This window comes from Numida meleagris, chromosome 20 (genome assembly GCF_002078875.1).
Source record: "Numida meleagris isolate 19003 breed g44 Domestic line chromosome 20, NumMel1.0, whole genome shotgun sequence".
Classification (NCBI taxonomy): Eukaryota; Metazoa; Chordata; class Aves; order Galliformes; family Numididae; genus Numida; species Numida meleagris.
The window spans coordinates 1,492,649-1,510,928 of record NC_034428.1 but is presented as its reverse complement, the minus strand read 5'-3'; the positions used below and the strand labels follow the sequence as shown (position 1 = coordinate 1,510,928).

General features: G+C 39.1%; 1 protein-coding gene across 3 annotated transcripts in view; it reads right to left on the bottom strand.

Moving 5' to 3' along the window:
• The window catches only part of PANK4 (pantothenate kinase 4), a 19,895-nt gene continuing 2,214 nt past the window's right edge, over positions 600 to 18,280 (bottom strand). For all 3 annotated transcript variants that reach the window (XM_021417575.1, XM_021417577.1, XM_021417578.1), the window contains exons 2-19: positions 18,030 to 18,112; positions 17,140 to 17,348; positions 15,033 to 15,216; positions 14,380 to 14,472; positions 12,450 to 12,603; positions 11,864 to 12,045; positions 10,294 to 10,375; positions 9,017 to 9,117; positions 8,405 to 8,560; positions 7,691 to 7,803; positions 7,093 to 7,180; positions 6,203 to 6,354; positions 4,648 to 4,703; positions 4,037 to 4,086; positions 2,616 to 2,723; positions 2,083 to 2,183; positions 1,522 to 1,590; positions 600 to 1,024 (exon numbers count right to left, since the gene is read on the bottom strand). In XM_021417575.1, the coding sequence (XP_021273250.1) occupies positions 811 to 1,024; positions 1,522 to 1,590; positions 2,083 to 2,183; positions 2,616 to 2,723; positions 4,037 to 4,086; positions 4,648 to 4,703; positions 6,203 to 6,354; positions 7,093 to 7,180; positions 7,691 to 7,803; positions 8,405 to 8,560; positions 9,017 to 9,117; positions 10,294 to 10,375; positions 11,864 to 12,045; positions 12,450 to 12,603; positions 14,380 to 14,472; positions 15,033 to 15,216; positions 17,140 to 17,348; positions 18,030 to 18,112 (2,195 nt within the window). In that variant the 3' untranslated portion in view covers positions 600 to 810. The remainder of the gene's footprint in view (positions 1,025 to 1,521; positions 1,591 to 2,082; positions 2,184 to 2,615; positions 2,724 to 4,036; positions 4,087 to 4,647; positions 4,704 to 6,202; positions 6,355 to 7,092; positions 7,181 to 7,690; positions 7,804 to 8,404; positions 8,561 to 9,016; positions 9,118 to 10,293; positions 10,376 to 11,863; positions 12,046 to 12,449; positions 12,604 to 14,379; positions 14,473 to 15,032; positions 15,217 to 17,139; positions 17,349 to 18,029; positions 18,113 to 18,280) is intronic.

Below are 18,280 nucleotides of genomic sequence, written 5' to 3'. Positions count from 1 at the left end.
TGCGCTGCATGAACAGAGAGACTAATTCCTATCTGTTCCAGCATTAAATAACTGAAGGCAACAGAAACTAACATGTCTGTGACAGGGATAGAGCTGGTTGTTCACTTTGAATGTAATGTAGACTTAAACTTCTGATTACTGCTATGTAATTCAGTATGGCTGCAGCTTGCCTGCCCGCCCCTCCCCCGATTGTTAGTAACAGTGGAAGCAGGAGTTAGGAGTTCGTTAACTGCTGGTAGTGCTGATCAGTTACCTACTATGTGCTCTCACCTTGTGACAGTTCTGTTTTAAATACAGCTGAAACAAAGTTCATTAGATTAGGAGGCGGATCAGTCCTTCAACCAAATTAACTGCAAAGAGCATGAAACAGTTTGGGTAAGTTTAAAAGCTGACATGGAAAAATACAATGTCAGATTCACTTAGCACTTTAAAAACTATTTGGTATGTGCCATGTCATCGCTGGCAGAGTAGGCAGAGATGTATAAAAAAAGGTTTCGTTGACATTTAAATATATTTCTATATGAATGTCTCACAGAACAAAAAAATAAAGTCTTTTCATCACAAATACTGCATCATTAAAATAAACACTTACCAAAATAAACAATGAGTGATATACATATATATATTTGAGTGTGTATACTATAGAGTGAATCATATTGTTGCTTTTTAAGTCACAAAAGCACAATATAAATATGGAATATCCTGTGACCTCTTTTCCCTGTTGTAATAAAAATACATTCTTTACAGTTAAAGTAAAACTAGTGCAAGTCCATTCCGCTGCTCCTGTTCACCCAGTAGGCCAGATCTGTATCATTTACATGGCACTTCATACTTGAAAATGACACTGAATATTTTCCCTCCAAGGCGATCAGCAAGCCAGGAGTTTTTGATAACAGCAAGCTTGAGGCTCTCACACTTCAAAGCCGCGTAGTAGTTGGTGTGGATGGCACGACCCATGCCTTCAATGATAACCAAGTCTGTCTTCCGTTCTCTGACCAGCACAGCCAGACCTTTATCCAGGCGGCTGAAATGAGAGGTATGGCTTAGAAATAGTCGTCCTTGTACATGCTACAGCTGGAGAAGCACCGTGTTCTAAGTTTGTCATTTATAGAAAATGTGGCAGGGTATGGAATTACTGATGCCAATAAACAAGAACACCTTAATCAAAATAAATGGGATCAAGATATAGTTTTAAAAGCTTCATTAAATGTGTGCAGAATTGGAATTTCTGAGAAAACACAGGTTAAGTTCTGTGTGCAATAGAGAAACGTAATTAGAAATAGTTAACAACATGAAATGCTTCTTACAGTCAAGTGGATTACTGACAGTGTGTAATTGCTGAACACCAAAGTGATAAATAAGCTGTAGAGCAACTAGTAAGGCTTCATCAATATTACAAGTCTGTAAACCAGACTGAGCAACTCAGTGATTTTTGTGAAGGGTGGCCGAGATTCTTCAGAACACATATGAAGTCTCAGGTCATCCTTCATCAGACGACAAGTGACAAATTTGGCACTATACCTTAGATCTAGACATGGAGAACTTGAACCCGTCTGGACCAACAGCAGCTTCTCTTCTCTCAGTGCAGATCTTTAATTAAAAACAGGAACAAATAAGGAGTTACACTGTTCTGTTGAGAAGGTCATGCAAATATGGTAATGAGCCAGAAAGAATATCTAAGTATTCTTTGTAAAGCCTTCCTCTCCTGCTAGGAATTCACCCAGGAACACGTTTCTGTGAGCAGCAGGTTACCCAGCCAGCTACCTATCCTCTACAGGAAACAGGCTGGAAATGACGTATGTTTCCCTCTATTTTAACAAATAAAATACAACATTTTAGTAGCTTGAGTCCTTGTCAGGGATGATACTAACAAGAAACTGATACATTTACTATTTAATATAATTAAGAACTGCTTTCTAAATTTTTCCACCGTAATTGTGGAAATCATCCTCTCTCCCTTACTTCTAGTTGCAGATTTCACACAGTAATAAACACAAATAAGGAGCTACATATGTAGTGAGGAACTTGCTTCTTCCTTCTGTGTTTTTTAAGATACATAACGAAGACTGGTTAGATGCTTACTGAATAACTGGATCCATTGCTGCTATCCGTTCAGCAACAATCAGGGATTCGCTGTAGGTGACATCATTGAGGGCAGGGCCAGAGTTACAAGCCAATATAACCTGAGGCAAAGATGTCAAAATAGTTCACTGATTAACACAGTCCATATATGGTGGTAGAGCTGCCTGTTTGTTTGAAGATTGCCTTTGTCTGGCTTATAATAAGAGAAGAATCAAGAGAAGAGAAAGCCTGGAGGCCCCGTCCTTATTTTCCCCTCCAACTGGCCAGCTACTTCAGGTGTTTTCACATTACAGATCCTTGAATAGAAAGCTTAGCTCTGACATAACCCCCCCCCTCCACTTTGCAGTATACTTAAAGTTAGACCTCAGACTTCCAGGAATTTAGGGACAAGCTAATTGCCTTAAATGGGATCATTCCCAATTTAGGTGCTAAGAGCCAGTCTCAGAAGTGCACTGCTAGCAGGTATTTAACAAACCTTTCACCAGTTACAAAAGCTCTGTTATATACTGACTGTACAACGAAAAGCCACTTACCTCTGTTCCTCTAGAAAGAAGCTCTCTAACAAAAGGAAAGACGCCTAGAATTATGTCTATTCCACTGTTATCTGCGAAAATTAAGGCACATTTATGAGGGGGACCCTCCTGCAAGAGAAAACCAATGCATTCAGGATCGAGTTCACAATTCGTTTCACTAAATAGTTTGTATTATAACACTGATTTTAAGACCCAAGATTTTATACCCCTGCATTTGTTTATCTAGTAGCAGCATAGCTCATCAAAACTTTACCTACCCTTATTTTAAGGTAAATCAGTTTCTCTAACATTGACTTTGCGCAATTATTTAAAACTGTTTATAGCTACTTCACTTGAGAGCACTTTTTCAAACTCTATTAATTAAACCTGCAGTGGCCAATTAAAGACAAGTCTGACTCCAGCAGCTGTGAACAGGAGCTTCCTTCAGAGGGGTGGTTAGGCCTGTTGTTCTGCTGCTGGGAGGCTAGGCTGTGAGTCACGTTTTGTTACGCTGTGCAGCTGCAGAATACCATCCTCTAGAATACGAACAGCAGCATGGATAGCTGCCTATGTGAACACGTTGGTCATTAGGGTAAACCTACCTTTGTGGCTGTTTTAAGCTAGTATGCTGTAGGGTGAACAGGATTCCCTTCTGCCAGGAAAGGGCAGGATAGTCTGCTGGGGGCAGTGACATCCTAAAATAAAGACATTTCCTATTCTCCATTAACCTTTAATTTGTCCTAAATCTGATGTTATGAAACGCAGTTCACTCCAGTTCATACCAGCAGAATAATTTCTACAGTGAAGAATGTGTAATTTTTAGGAACAACTTGTTAGGACACTGCTTTAAGTTCCTTAATTAGCAGTGTCATAAAGGAATGACTGACACTTTTGTTTTAAGATGTAACATGTCATGATTTGTAGCAGTCCACTCGTACCAAGTTTTGTCCATCATTTCCAAACTTGATTAAACAGTAGTAGGCATCCCACAGAGAAAAAAAGAAACAAACAGCAACACACGTTGTTAATTAATTACTTTCAGAAAACTCCTAAGTTATTGTCATTTTTAGCCTGGCTACTCAGATGAAAGAACAATCCAAACATTACACTTGGATTCAATTTTTCAAAATTACAGGTCTAGTTAAATAGAAATAAGTGCCCTGATAAAGGAGGGACATGGTGGTTATGTTGGAAGAGCTCTGAAAGCAGCTGGATTCCACATGCTGCAGTTCCTCAAGAAAGCAGGAAGCTTGGTAAGTGATAAAGTGTCAAATTCTTTTATTTCTGTATGGTAAGATTGCTGAATTACTGGTACTGCATTAACAGAATTTGAGTTAACTGAACAGGGCTATGTGAAATCTGTTAGAAACAAGCTTAATAAGGTTGCTTCATGAGTAATGTATTAAATTACTCAGTGGTTAGTGACGATTCTGGAATCATACCTTCAGTCGCTCTAGCCACTGACTGTAGGAATCTTCTAACCAAGGACGTTCTGTGTCACAGACAAAATTGTATTAGCATTACTTTTAGGCAAACAGTACATCTGTACATTATGCAAAGCAGGAGGTGTGTCTTTAAAGATATGAAACATTTGAGCTCAGATTTTGAATGTTAAGGAATTCCTGAGCTCTTAATTATCAGAACAGTTCAATTACAGTGGTCTTGGAATGGAATTTTCCAGATAAAGCAATAGAGTCAGATGAGCTACCTCTCATAATGGCTTATCCTAGGATGGATGGTGCTGCTGTACCTCGGGACACTATTGCTAGGACAGGCTTGGAACCATTACAGGAACCAGCACAGGCTATTCGGGATATTCTGAGTACTGGCACAGCTGGGACTTCCATACAAGAGAGAGGTTTTTGGGTTCCCCTTCCTTTGGAACACAAAAAGCAACACTGCACTGTAAGCTGTATTTCAGATAACACTAGTGGGTACTAATGAGTCCTTGTCACCAGCAGACCTGTCACATTAAATACCATCACACTCTCCTTTACTCTCATATTAATGCAACATTCAGATCTAACCAATGCTACAGATCTCCCCCCTATACCTTGCAGTTTTGACTTGGCTTCTTCAAATCCAAATTGTGGCTCACATTCCAGAACACTGTATCAGAAGAGAAATAAAGGGTACGCAGTTAAGCAACTTCATCTCATGTAATTTGAACACTTGTATAGCAGGCGGTCGGGAATTTTATTGCAATGATGATAATTGGGAGTATGGATAGGTCCCATGGTTGAGAAATAGATCCACCCTTCTTATGTTAAAAACAAAAAGCTCATATGAATATTAAATTAGAGAGTGCTTACGCTAAAAGAAAAAAGCTGCAGCAATATACAAGTGTTTGCAGGCACTACTCAATGGGCAAAAAAAGGAAAATAATCCTTTGGATCTGCAGATGACCATACAAGTAGTAATGGCCTAAAATATCATAGCTATAAAACAATGCTTTGCAAAGTTTAATCTGGAGATGGGTCTGCAACATTTTAAGTTGTATCTGTGTGTAGGCAGGAAAAAAAAAGAAATTAACTAGATACAGGTTTTAAAAGCTATTGCTATACATACAGCCAATAGCAAAGCAGCCTCAAACTTAGGTGGTGATGAGGATATACATAATGAGGCCAGATTCGAAGCTGCCAGTTAAAATATTACTCCATGTGGGCAGTGCTTGCCAGTCAAGTCTCATCAAGGATAAAGTGCCTGCAGTCTAGTACCAAGTGACATTTAACTCTTAGCTTCTTCCTCAAAGAGAGGGAGAGCTCCACTTACACAAGTGGCAACTGGACTAATTGCTATTACTGGTGTCAGTTCAAGTTTCTGAGGGTGCGGGCAGTGTTAGAAGTAACAAGTCCAAGCAGCCTCGAATCAACTCGTTTTGAATTGACTTGCATCTTTTTGTTATTTACTCAAGAGGAGAAAACTACTCAAAGATGCAGAAAGGGAAAGGAAGCGCTGAGTGTTAGCTGCAAAACAGAGCCCACCTCCCCTGCTCGATATTACCAACCCCAGAGAAAGAGGTTGAAAACCTAGGTTTGTAAAAACAAAGATATTTCAAAACTGATGGCATTTACATCCTTACATGAATTCATGGCTGCTGACAGGATATAAGGAAAAAAAGATCTCAGAATGGCAATAGAAATGTATGCTGATCAAAAATAACTAGGATTTAGTTATTTTAAAAGACCACTCAACCTAACTTACAGCCCACTGAATATGTAGTTTGATATCAGGGCAACTGTGGATTACAGAGGGAGCAGATATTCTACTATAGGAACATAGTATCAGCTTAAATATAACACATACTCAATAGCAGAGCTAGTAACAGTGCTACAAGCAAAGCAGCCCGTCTCCAATGTGAAGTGCTCTGTCATTTAATTCAAACACTCACAGCAGTGACACGTCTGCCAGATTTTAAGGGTGGAAACGTCAACTTCACTGCACCACAATAATGCTTGCAAGTAACAACCAACACGTGATTAAGGTGAAATACAAACTACAATTAGAGTGGTGCACTTTATTTACTTATTTCTGAAAAGAAAAAAAACCAAAAAACAGTTGGATATTCTATATCTTAAAAGGGTGCTTTTAAAATATTTAACACCTACTCTGAGACTGCTTTTGCTCCCCAGTCAAAGACATTCCCCGCAAGAAGTCCTTTCACCAGAGCAAACTGCCTCTCCTCCCAGCCTAATGAATCCAAAGATTCGATTACGCTTTGAAAACGTTTTAAGGCTATGCCATTTTCTTTCTGCTTTACCTGTAAGAAAGACATGAAACATCGCATTTACAGACAAAAAATTCTTACCCATCACTGGTTGTCTCAGTCCCAAGACCGCGTTCAAGCACTCTCCTCTACGTTCATGGCCTCTAATGGACCAACAAGTTACTGTTATCAGCATGCTTAGTACCAACAAGAAAAAAGTTTCCTGGGATTCTAATCAAAAGCTTTATTAGTGATAGCATGTGTTCTGTAGCCTAAGAATCACTGTTCTTAATAGATGAGAGGTATGATAGATTGTGGGCAGACTGGGGAATGGGCACAAAAAAAAAGAGACTTAAGTTGTTGCAACATCAAAACCAGGCAATCTGCACGAGAAGGCTTACCACTAGCAGTTCTACAAAAGAGGGGAAAGTGCGGGTTTTAATTTTTGCATCAAAAGGTTCATCATCCTACATGTCCTCTTGAATTTTTTTTCCACTTTTATCTCCAATGAGCTCAAATATTACATAGTTCTTTTAAAAAAAAAATGGTACTGAGTGCCATCTTTACATCAAGATCTTTTGTTGGCACTATCTTGTCTGAATTACAAAAAAGGAAAAAAAAAAGCAATCAGTAACTTTCTCCTCAGAACAGCAACAACCAACCAGTTAAAACTGTTGCAAAGTAGTCAGTTACTAATCCCTCCCTGTAAGCCATTGCTTATACAAAGTATTAGACTATGGAAACAGTGTCTTGAACACACACAGTCCGCCCTGTAAAGCCAGAACAGCTTACCTTCGAATAAGGATCCGGAAAATTGAACTCGTTTAAACAGTGTTCCCTTGTATCCAAAAGACTTCTAACTGTTAAGGTACCATATGCACTTTAAAAAGGAGAAGGGAAAACAGATCAACTACTTCAAACAGAAAAAAAAAAAAAAAGAGTTATTTTCTCCCATTTCCTCCATTAATAGAGTGAATTCCAGAAAGTTACAGCACGTAAGACAAGCACTTCAGTTAGAAGTCTTCACATGCCACACGTGCTAAATACTGCCACTAAGTGGTAAATCTATTAAATGGATTATTTAAATACAGAGAGGGAAAATGTTCGGAGCAAAGATGCCAGATCCCGTTTTTAGTAACTTCTAGACCATTCGTCATTTTTCTGCTGAGGTAGATGGAATCTTTCAGTTAAATTCTAATATGAAGGATCCCAACGTTTTGTTCAGAGGACCCGATATTTGCTACTGCCTTCAGCTTACTTAGCTTTCAGCTTGCTCTGCTTAAGAACAAAAGGTTTTATTTAGCTTTCAGTTCATTTATAGTTGGCTTTTAATTTGCTCCGCTCAGCAGAGGCAGCCAGGTTACGAAAGCAGGGAAACAAAGGCACTTACAAAGGCTGCTGTCTGAGCGTCTGGAGCTTGTTCCAGTACTTCCGTCGGAACTTTTCAGCTCTCTCAGGTGCATCAGCAGAATCTGGCTGACTGGCTGCAGCACGCTTTGCCACCTGGTAGAGGAATGAGGCACTGGAGTTACCACCTGAGTTCTTTTGTCTAACTGACCTGAAGCTCAGGCTGAAGAGCAGCCCCTCCATCTGTTATATTTTTCACTTCCTGCACGCTCGCTCGTCCCTCCCACCCAGTATGCTCCAGCTTTCCATTAATCCAACCACCGAAGAGTCACTTAAACACCTCCTTCCTTCCTAAACATTTAAAGTTGTTTTCTTGTTATTGCTACTTTTTGTTTTTCTTTTGAACACTGTGCTTTCAGAGGTGAGGCACAAGTTTCAGCCCTTTGGAGAAGGGTAAAAAACAAAGAATAAGAAAAGGGAACAGACGATGAAGCAGTCCACATCAACACTATGTTCTTTCTTTTTTTCTTTATGACAGTAAGGTCAGGTCAATGTGTTCTCCTGGCTTTTTCTCAGCCCCAGAACTCAGCACATACTTGTGAAGTTTCTGATTTATATTTTCTAAGAGACAGGGGAAGAGGTACTTATTTGCAATAGGTTTGACATACAGGTGTATTTTGTTCATTAAACACGTTGGTCCATGTGAAGATTTGCTAAATATCTGAATCATTTTAGGTACAACTCCTCTGATATTTACCCCATCCAGTGCCTCCTCAAAACAAGTAAGCCAGTATTTTCTGGCCATGGCATCATCTGTGAGGTCAACAGTGTCTGGAATATAGGTGGATGGGTCCTTCAGCAGTGGCAGGTTAACCAGCGGTCTCTCCAACCTATCCATTTCAAACATGTCAAACTGGGTGAAAAATGAAAGAGATTTATTAGAACCTATTCAGAAATTGATTCACTAGAAATTAAACAAGCACAAGGCCTACAGAAGCCCACTCTCAGACAACTCAGATTTGCAGACAACTGCATGTTAGCATATGCAGCCATTAACAAGACATTCTGTTGAATCTATCAGATTCAAAATTCCGAAGTGCAGTATTTCAACCGTAGCAAAGCCAAGCTACTTCAAAGGGCAGCAGCAGAAGGCTGTCTCCCTCCTTTAGTGATGCAGAGCAAGACGAAGTAGCAGCCACAATCTTTTATGGAATATCATGTCAAACCATCACGTGACACAAGACACCATGTTAGCCACTTCTGCTAAGTAGCACAGTCCCAGGGGCAAGAAGCAACTAGCTTTACAATAACCACCTAGGTTCAAATCACTGAGTGCCAACACTTAGTTCTAGGAAAGGCAACCACATACTGTACCACTCCGGGTCCTCTGCATGGGGTAAACATCAGGCGATGTGCTCATAAGACCAGAACTCCCAGCATAATTCTCTCCCCAGCTATACTGATTCGGATCTAGAAAAGAGAAAGAGAGAGACACATAATCTGAAAATAAAACTGAAAGCACTCTCATGAATGAGTCTAGAGTCAGCACCTCCATAGAGAAGCTGCTCCACAGCAAAAGCCATTTTTCTTTGTCTTTAAAAATAAATACATTTTTCCTCTAAGTCCCAACAGGTATGTATTAACCACTTGCTGAATGATCTGACTTGAAAGAGCTTCAAATTAAACTGAATGAGACACAAGACAATTAAAATTCAAAACCCATTTTTTTCTTAACCACTTTTTTTTAATCATTAAGGGCTATAAAGAGCAGGATGTCTTCAAAGCACTATAGATGGCTAAAGCTTCTGTTATCACAGATTTTTTTTTTAATGTCTAAATCTAAATCCATCATTACCAAAATAGACTGCAAAACTCTCAGAGCGAGCACAATGTAAGTTTCATATGAGCACTAAAGTTACTTCTAGATTTTTTTCCTTTGAGTTTAATGAAGTTCAGACGTACACAGCATGTCTAACAGAAATAACGTCTTCAACTTCTAGGTAGCTGGCTCCTTGCTCATATCTATGGAGTGGATATGAAATGGCTTCCACATCCACTGTTCTGAGATATATCTGGTATTTACTAAAACAAAGTACCATTAACAACCTGCTATTTGTTCCACTGTGACGAATGTACTGAATGGCATGTAGTACAAGAAAAGAAAAAACAAGAAAATACAAATGGCAGAATTCAAACAAAGCATCCTGTACCTAAAGAATGCTGGAAAGAAGTGTCTCATCCTTTATAAATATTTACGAGGCTTTTCACTCTGTAATGAGCACAGTTTTGAGATGCTGTTCTTCTTCAGTACATTAACTGATTTCAGAAGCCGGCCTCTTTAAGAGGAAGAAAGTTCTCAGAAACTCAACTTCCCTGCTTTGATTTAGAGGTACGACTGCTCTTTGCAGAAACGCAGAAAAGAGAAGAGCCAAATCCTGCTGGATTCTCAGAGGCAAGCAGGAAAACAGTGAGAAATTATCATGTCCTTGCCAGAGTATATAAAAGCAAAGCCCAGCATCTGTGTTTATTAGTGCCAAATGTGTTTATCTAGGCAACAACTTACATGCAGCCTCTTAAGAGAAACTTGGACATTACACTGACATTTCAGAACACAGCATATACAGAACATAGCAATGCTGTACTTACTGTCTTGTTCAGCTCCTTTTAAAAATGCCCCAATGGCTCCCAGGTAGCCTTCATGTCTCAGGAACAATGCCTGAACCTCTCCCTGCCACAATATGAAACATTGCAATTGGATGGTCCCTGATGGCTAACATGTACTTCTTTGTCACTAGATTTACACTTAAATTTAATAGAAACAACTAGAAGATGATAATATTCATTCGTACTACATTCTAACACATTCAGTAATTTTAATGGTGCACCGAAAATGGTGTTTCTGAAAGGCAGCTTCAGGAGGAACTGCTTACATACATCATCCCACAATTCTAAGACAGCTGGAAAAAAAAATACATGCAGAAGTGTTGCGTATTCTAAGCCTGCACAACCACAGAAGCAGAGGGAAACCAGTGCTTCGCTAGAAAAGACCACTGCATTATTCCATGAGTACTCAACTCCTCTTGCTTGAACAGGCTGAAAATGTAAGATCTGATTTCCAGGTCATCAACATAAACGCGTGCCACCGCGCATCCACCGCATCCAAGCCATTGTTTATTCTCTTTATTTCATGTTGAACATGCAACAACATACAGTCACCCTGGGTATTACCGCAGGCAAGCACTTTCCCCATGAATTTAATTAAGTTTAAATGTTAACAAGAATGCCAGGGAGAACAGGATGATCCCTCCACCTAACACCCTTAGTTTTCTTAGGGTGAGACGCTGCCCCCTCTGAAGCAAAGTAAGCTCTGTCTACAGCAGGTTACGTAAGAAAAGTTAACACTGGGCTTAGCTGTAGTGAGGAAATACATACATAATTCACAGTGAGATTTTGAATAGACTCAATCACTGATAAAACTGTGCTTACAAGAATCTAAAGCTGTCATTTTCTTGAAACTCAACCAAGTTCTTACAGAAAGACTGCAAGGTTGAAACAAGGGGAAATACAAGCATTATAGAGGAGTCTCTTGCCTGAAGCACTGAGATGAGAGGAAAAAAAAAAAAAACAAGAACAGTGTCATCCATTCTATAATACTGCAATGTGCATTGCCATGGTGGAGGAACTAATCCACCCATAAGGAGCAGCAAGTGTGCTTTTGGACTAGACCATTTTTCCCCTGAAATATCTTTAGTGTTTGCCACAGCTTCAAAAGCTGCAAAGAATTACAGCTTGCTTCTTTTTAAAAATAAATTAAAAAAAAAATAACAACCCAACCTACTGATACTAGTCACTAACTATCTCAGCAGAGCAATCCAACATTGCATAGCCTGGGGGTGAAAAGAAATAGATGAAGTCAGCAAGAGGAATTGAATAACAATGGTAGCTATCTAAAAAAATAGTCAGAACTCATTCCTTGGCAGCTACAGGACAGGCTGACCAACAACAAACAAACATAAATAAATAGAGAGAGGGGCCAGACAGAACGCCCAGGAAATCCACATTTATTTCAGCCCTCCCACGACAAGGCCCTGCCTTACCTACCTAACAGCAGGCCTTACTGAATGTGCGACTCCACTTAACAAAAGTTTCCCAGTCACCTAGAAAAAGATACCTAGGCACATGAACTTGCGATGAGGAAAAATTCTGTTTTCATTACCTTTGAGAAGAAGTTGATACTGAAGGTTATTGTGCGCATGGTAACAGGGTGACCTCGAATAAAGAATCCTCCAAAATATATTTTATCTAAGTTATGGAGCTTGGCATAGAGGCAGGCAAGTTGACCAATGTCGTTGCTGATCATGTGCAGTAAACTTTTTGCCATATCTTCTTTGGAAAACTCTTAAAGGAAAGAAACAGTGAGCCAAATTAGCACAGCTGAAGAATGCTCAAAGGGACTGTTTTTTTCTTTTTTTCCTTCTTTAAAGCAGAAAACCTACAGCTGGGGGAAAAAGAGCCAACTTGAAGATACTGAGAAAGAAAACACTAAGCCTCTGTGGAAATATTGCCTGAGAGAAACCTGCTTGAAAGGCCAAGAGCAAATGGCATGAACTCAATTTCTTCTCTCTAGGAAGAAACCCTGGACAAACAGAGTCAGTTATATTTCCCATATGCACGAATTAACACTGAGCTAATTTAAGACAGTTTTTTTGTTTGTTTTTGCCTAGACTTACAGAATCCCAAACTGAAAATCCAAAGATATTATTTGTACAGCAAATCTTCAGTACATTTTTCTATACTAATACCTTTATCTGCTGTAGTAGATTTCCCGAAGCTGCTAGCTATCAGGTTTCCACTCAGCCCCAGGGTCTGGCAGGCACCTCCATACACATCTTTCACCAGCATGTCTACGTTTGTGTGCTGTCCCTTGGAAGCGAGTTGCAGCAATTCATCAAATTTCTGAGGATGAGAAGCAGAGTTACTCCAGGTATTCAGGACAGCTAGAGAACCCTGCCCACACAGCAGGAGTTCCGAAGAATTCTTATTGACAGAAAAAATATGGGCTTTGGCTTGGAACCAACCCTATCAGTAAAAGATGCATCACTTCTATCTAGAGTCCACATCTTATCACTGATCTTAAGTGGAGAGCCTTTAATGATGAAACGCACAACTATCCGCTCAAATGATCTGCAGAGGGGCTGGACCGGAGGGCCAACCTCAGCCATTCTGTGACTGCTGTCTGCAAATATTTTGTTGAAGGTTCCCTGGAAACTAGAGGTTGAGTGCAAGATGAATCACGTTGTCTACCCTGCAGTATTCTGGAGAACTGAAAGCTCTCTGGCAAAATTACGTCATCCAGAACTAGTACAGCATTAAGTAAACCAAAGTTTGCCAAGTTCTTTCCTACATGCAACCCCAGTGAATAAGAATTAAAACAAGGTGGAAAAACAACTTTATCCAACACCACCAAAAGGATTTATAATATTTCAGCAAGCAAGTTACCAAAAAGTTATCCTGGTCTAGCACCCTTAGTCTCCTCCAGATTAGTGCATAGGAAACAGAACTTTTGCATATCTCTTCTCTTGGAACGAAGTCAGCAACAGCAAATAGAATTAAGTCTTCTTGAGGCATACAAAAATGTAAGTTTAAAAAATGAAGACTACATCTGCCTTTACAGATGCAGAAATGCATTCACGTCCCTGAAATTAAGCTTTCAAAAAATCTGCATTATCCCAATAGCTTATAATATAAATTTGCTAATGTTAATTCCCACTACTACAGAGTCTTTAAAAAAAAAAAATTAAGAGCAGACACTGTCATGTGCCAAGATTTCTTTCTGAAATGCATCAAACAAAATATTTTGAGTATGGGTCCTCCCTTTGACATTTTCTTATCTGGTGGATATGTAACTCTAGCTTTTCCTACGCTGGTGACATTTTGTGACTCCTATTTAAGTCACATGCATCCCTGAGACAGGAAAAACCAGCATGATTTAAGAGCTGAGTTAGGCAGAGCAGTACTAGATCAGGCCTTATTCTGGCAGATCACCAACCTGAGATTTAAGTGCTGAATCCCTGAAAGTGAGAAGTATAACAGAGTACAATTCCTCTTCCCTATTCTCACACACTTGGCAATAGTTAGGCACTCTGTTTTGCTTCTGCGGATACTGCTGCAGATAGGAGATAGGCCTTTCTTAGAGAAAAGAAGTGCAGAAAATTAACAGCCTACTTTGAGCAGACAGTTCTCTGCATTCTATCCATTACTTGTCTTTGCTGACCAACTCCTTGTCTCAAATAGGATCACTACTTTGCCACTGGGGAGCAATTAATCACTTTTGTCCCTGCAATCTACTTGTATCCTTTTGCATGTAAAGCTTCCCTTTATGCTTCAGAAGCATTAGAAGTATGAACATAAACCAAGCATTCAGCCTTTATCTAACAGTCTAGGACCACACGCTCCTCACGGAGGTCATTAAAATTGTCCTGAGCACTGCAAAACTGCCCCTTCTCCTTCTGTACAAAGACAGCAGTTCTTCAAATAAAAGAATGCTCTGCAAGAGAGACACTTTTTTCCCCACATCTTCTAGTGTGCTGATATCGGGCTTCTAATTTCCCATGCAAATACCACACTGATTCATTATTTCTCCCTATTTAAAGAGTTTGGCATTGCACTATTTCAAGCTTTCTCTTAGCATTTTGTATAATCACGCACTCCTTAAAATTGAGGTTTTGATACCTTTGTTTTAGTGAGTAGTGCTCCAAGACCCCAGAAGGTTCCACCTCCGATTGAGCTCCCTCCTATCCATTCAAATTTGTCTTCTGATTCTACCTGTCAACAAAACAGAGCACATTTATCTAGAAAGACCTACTATAACTCTAAATACACAGTAAAATATGGACTTCTTGAGAAGTGGAATTGGTGCAGGCAGAAGAACTTCACTGCAGAAATATCAGGCAAAAGGTTTTCCAGAGGTACATGTTTCACAGCCAACCCCAACAGTAGTACTTGAAATCTTTGTATTTAATTATTGGGTAAGAATCCTAAATATGGATATTAAATTTAATTCCATAAGCAAGATGCAAGCAATCATTCTCATCTGACAGCCTTTGTCCTTTCAGTTCATACAGCAGCTTCTCTAAAAACCAAATTAAATCTGATTTTAAAAGATTAACTACAGTAGGGAATGGAAAAGCATTCCTAACTCTGTAAGAAATTGCAACTAAAAGAAAAAAAAATGTGATTTTCATTCTAAGTTGTGTATTACCCAAGAAGAAACAGCTACAAATCTAAAATAGTAAACTGTTTCGGCTCATCTTTATCAATTCTACAAAAAAACAAAACCAAACCAACCAAACAAAAAAACCCGACACATTTTAGCAAGCACTCACCTTCACAATTGAAACCCCAGAGCCAATATTCACCAGTAAGTATGGGAAAATATTTGGGTGATTTGTCTGAAATCGGAACTCTGTATCTGAATCTTTCTGGTACGCGAACACCTCATGGGGTATGTTCCTCAGCAGAAAGTTACATCCTTTAATTAGGCAGGTCATTACATCTTCTTTATCTACTCTGAAATGGGGAAAAAAAAAAACAAACCAAAACTTATAAATTTCACAGCCTTACCAATAAGCAAGCACTCTTTTAGAACATTAGTTTTCAAGACTTTACAGGTCTTTACGTACAGCAAAAGTCCAGATGTTTAACACCACGAAACCCAGATTTGCACACGTTCTGCCATTCAACTTCAGTGCCAGAACACACAGTCCAAAGTGAGACTGTAGTTACACAGCCACTTCCATCTTACATTAATTGTGCCTCAGTGTCTGCGTGTCTCCTCTGCCGCTCCAGTGCTCTAGTGCCAGCACAACTATACATGTGCTCGGGCAATAAAGCAGGTCAGGATACTCATCTGGCAATTAACGTAACAAAACTATTTTCTAACATGCCATAATACTCTATTGCTTTTCCAATGCTTTCTTAAGAAAAAAAATCCACCTAATCATTTCCACTCATTTATGACAGACCACGATGACAGCTGGGATCACCAAACACACGCAGACACTTCACAAGAATAATGGGATTCACAACAGTGAATCAATGAGCAATGAAGCTAGGAATAAGATAATTTAGATAGGGTGAATGTTGTAGTTAGCCAAAAGTTACTTCTGCAAACTTCTGTATCTAATATAGCATTACTGGTAGACACTAAATTTCTTAAATGAAATATCAAAAACCTTTATTAAAAACACATAAGCAAAACACAATTAAAAATCTGAATTAATACAGAATGCTTTATGTTTCTCAGGAAAGAAAGGCTGCCTGGGGACCAATGAAGTATGCTTCAATACGTTAGCAGAATTCCACCCATCAGAAAAAGAAAGTTATTTGAAAAAGCAGCATAGGAGGAGATGAAGAGAGTAGCTTAGAAACTGAGAAATATCCTGCGTGAGTGGTGCTCTGAAGTTCTATTCCAGTAGCATCAGATAATGTTCTATATTGGTGTAAGTGAATGATACAATTATCTATACTAACAGCGGCTTTTTTAGCATATGGCTTTTGATAAACAGGTTTGGATGGTGAACTTACGTTGCTGTAAATTCAGGAGACTACCCTTCAGTTTCCTGCAAGGCCATGCTTCTGCATGAAGTACAGGCAGGATCTGTGCAGTAAATTACTATATTGTATCAATTATTTACCTGCTGGGAACGCACAGAATCAAAAATAGTAGAAGGTTTTGTAACTGTGATTTGAGAACCCAGGTAGCTACAGACATTTGGTACATACAGAATTAAAGAAAAAAAGCTTGCCAGCAATATTTTGGCTTTTAATAACACAGCCTTCTTCTTGAAGAGTTCATCCTTTGATTTTAAGTAATGACTCATAATTAAAAAAAAAAATACAACTCATCACAGTAGCTGATCAAAGACTCCCAATTAAACTTGTTTGTAACAAATTTATTACCTGCTTGCTATAGTTCAAATATTGTACTTTCTATACAGCTGGAGGTTTTGTGTAGTTGGATGACTGAAAGTTCAACAGCATGTCTGAAGCGTGCCACTGGTAACTAGCATGGCACCACCAAAATGCTGCCAGCTGGGACGTGAAGAATAATAAAAAAAAAAAATCATCATAATACAGAGTAATTTAAGTTAAAAAAAAAAAACAGCTGTTGCAAACAAATCCTTCCTAGAAAAGCTGTGACATTAACACACTTCTTCCTTGTACTGCCTTTCTCCTGAAGCCTGTGTTACTCAGTTGGCTCTCCTAGCAGATCTCTGCTGTGCCAGTCTGACCCAGTATCCTGCAGCTCCTGCTCACTGACTAAACGGCTCAGCCTGACCTGACCACGATGCACACATGTGTCCTGCAGCCTCTGCTGTGCTACGCAGGGGGCTTTAAAGGATAGAATGGCAAAGCAGAAAGTTAGCCCACTAAAACACAGTGAAGTATCACTTCAGCGACTCTTAACACACTTTAAACAGATTCACTTACTTCAATCCCAACTTCTTCTCAATAAGATCTTTAAATTTATAGGCACCACCACCTGTAGCTTTGATGACTTTAGTCTCTGTATTGACAAGATGGTCTTTGATGAAATCTAGACAAGTTTCGATATAATTGTTCTCAAACTTGATGAAGTGAAGTCGAGCTGTAATCTCCTCCTGAACTGATATTTCATACAAAGGTTCATTTTCTATGTCCTTTAAAAGAAAACAATTAAGAATGTATAGTAAATATTCTTCCATGCACGAAATCAAAACGTGTGAAACAATAGCTTACATGCTTTTTTTCAGAAGTATGGTACTAACCTGTCTAGAAAATAACTATTTCAAACAATAACTGTAGCAATCTAAGCACTGTCATGGTGAAAGCAAGAAACTTCAAATGGAGATTGCCCAGATACAGGCCATACAACTCTGCAGCCTTGCAAGTAGCATTTTAGTGAATAGAACACGTATGATGTAGGTATAATCACATCAACTTGTACCCTGAGCTGTAGTAAGTTTGCAAAGCAAAAGTAATGCCAAACTCATGTTAAAGGCTGCTTTCCTGTGAAATATGGTAAAAGGTCATTAACAGGAACCACATTCTTCTGAGCTGCAGTACAAACACTTAGGGACAGCTTGAAGTGCCAATACATACTAGAATGTGTATTTAAAAGAAACACTGTAGATGTCACAAATTCAGAACAACAGGCATTACAGAAGGTCATACTTAAACTGAGTAAGTTGTAAATAATATTTTGTATAGAAAGAAGTACAAGACAGCTTTCAAATAAGACTTTTACTGTACTATGAAAAGCCCAGTATCTTACTTCCAGTTCTGGTTCTACCTTTGTTATGAGTCAGTCTCATGCAATTCATTAAGGATGCAGTCCTTACCTTTCCAGAATGATCAAAGGATCTCACTCTTGCCACTTTGTGCTGCACAGTTGAATAATAAGCCAACTTGGTTAATGAACCACCTGTTAAGAGATGACAAGTTATGATTAACACGTCACCTTGGAGCAAACAACCTAACTTACATTTACGCATGCTTTACCTGAGAGTTCTTAGCTGAGTTCTCTTCCTCTAAAGCCACACACAATTAAGCTAAGCGCATCACGTAGTGATCAGAGACCCCTCGTCCCAAA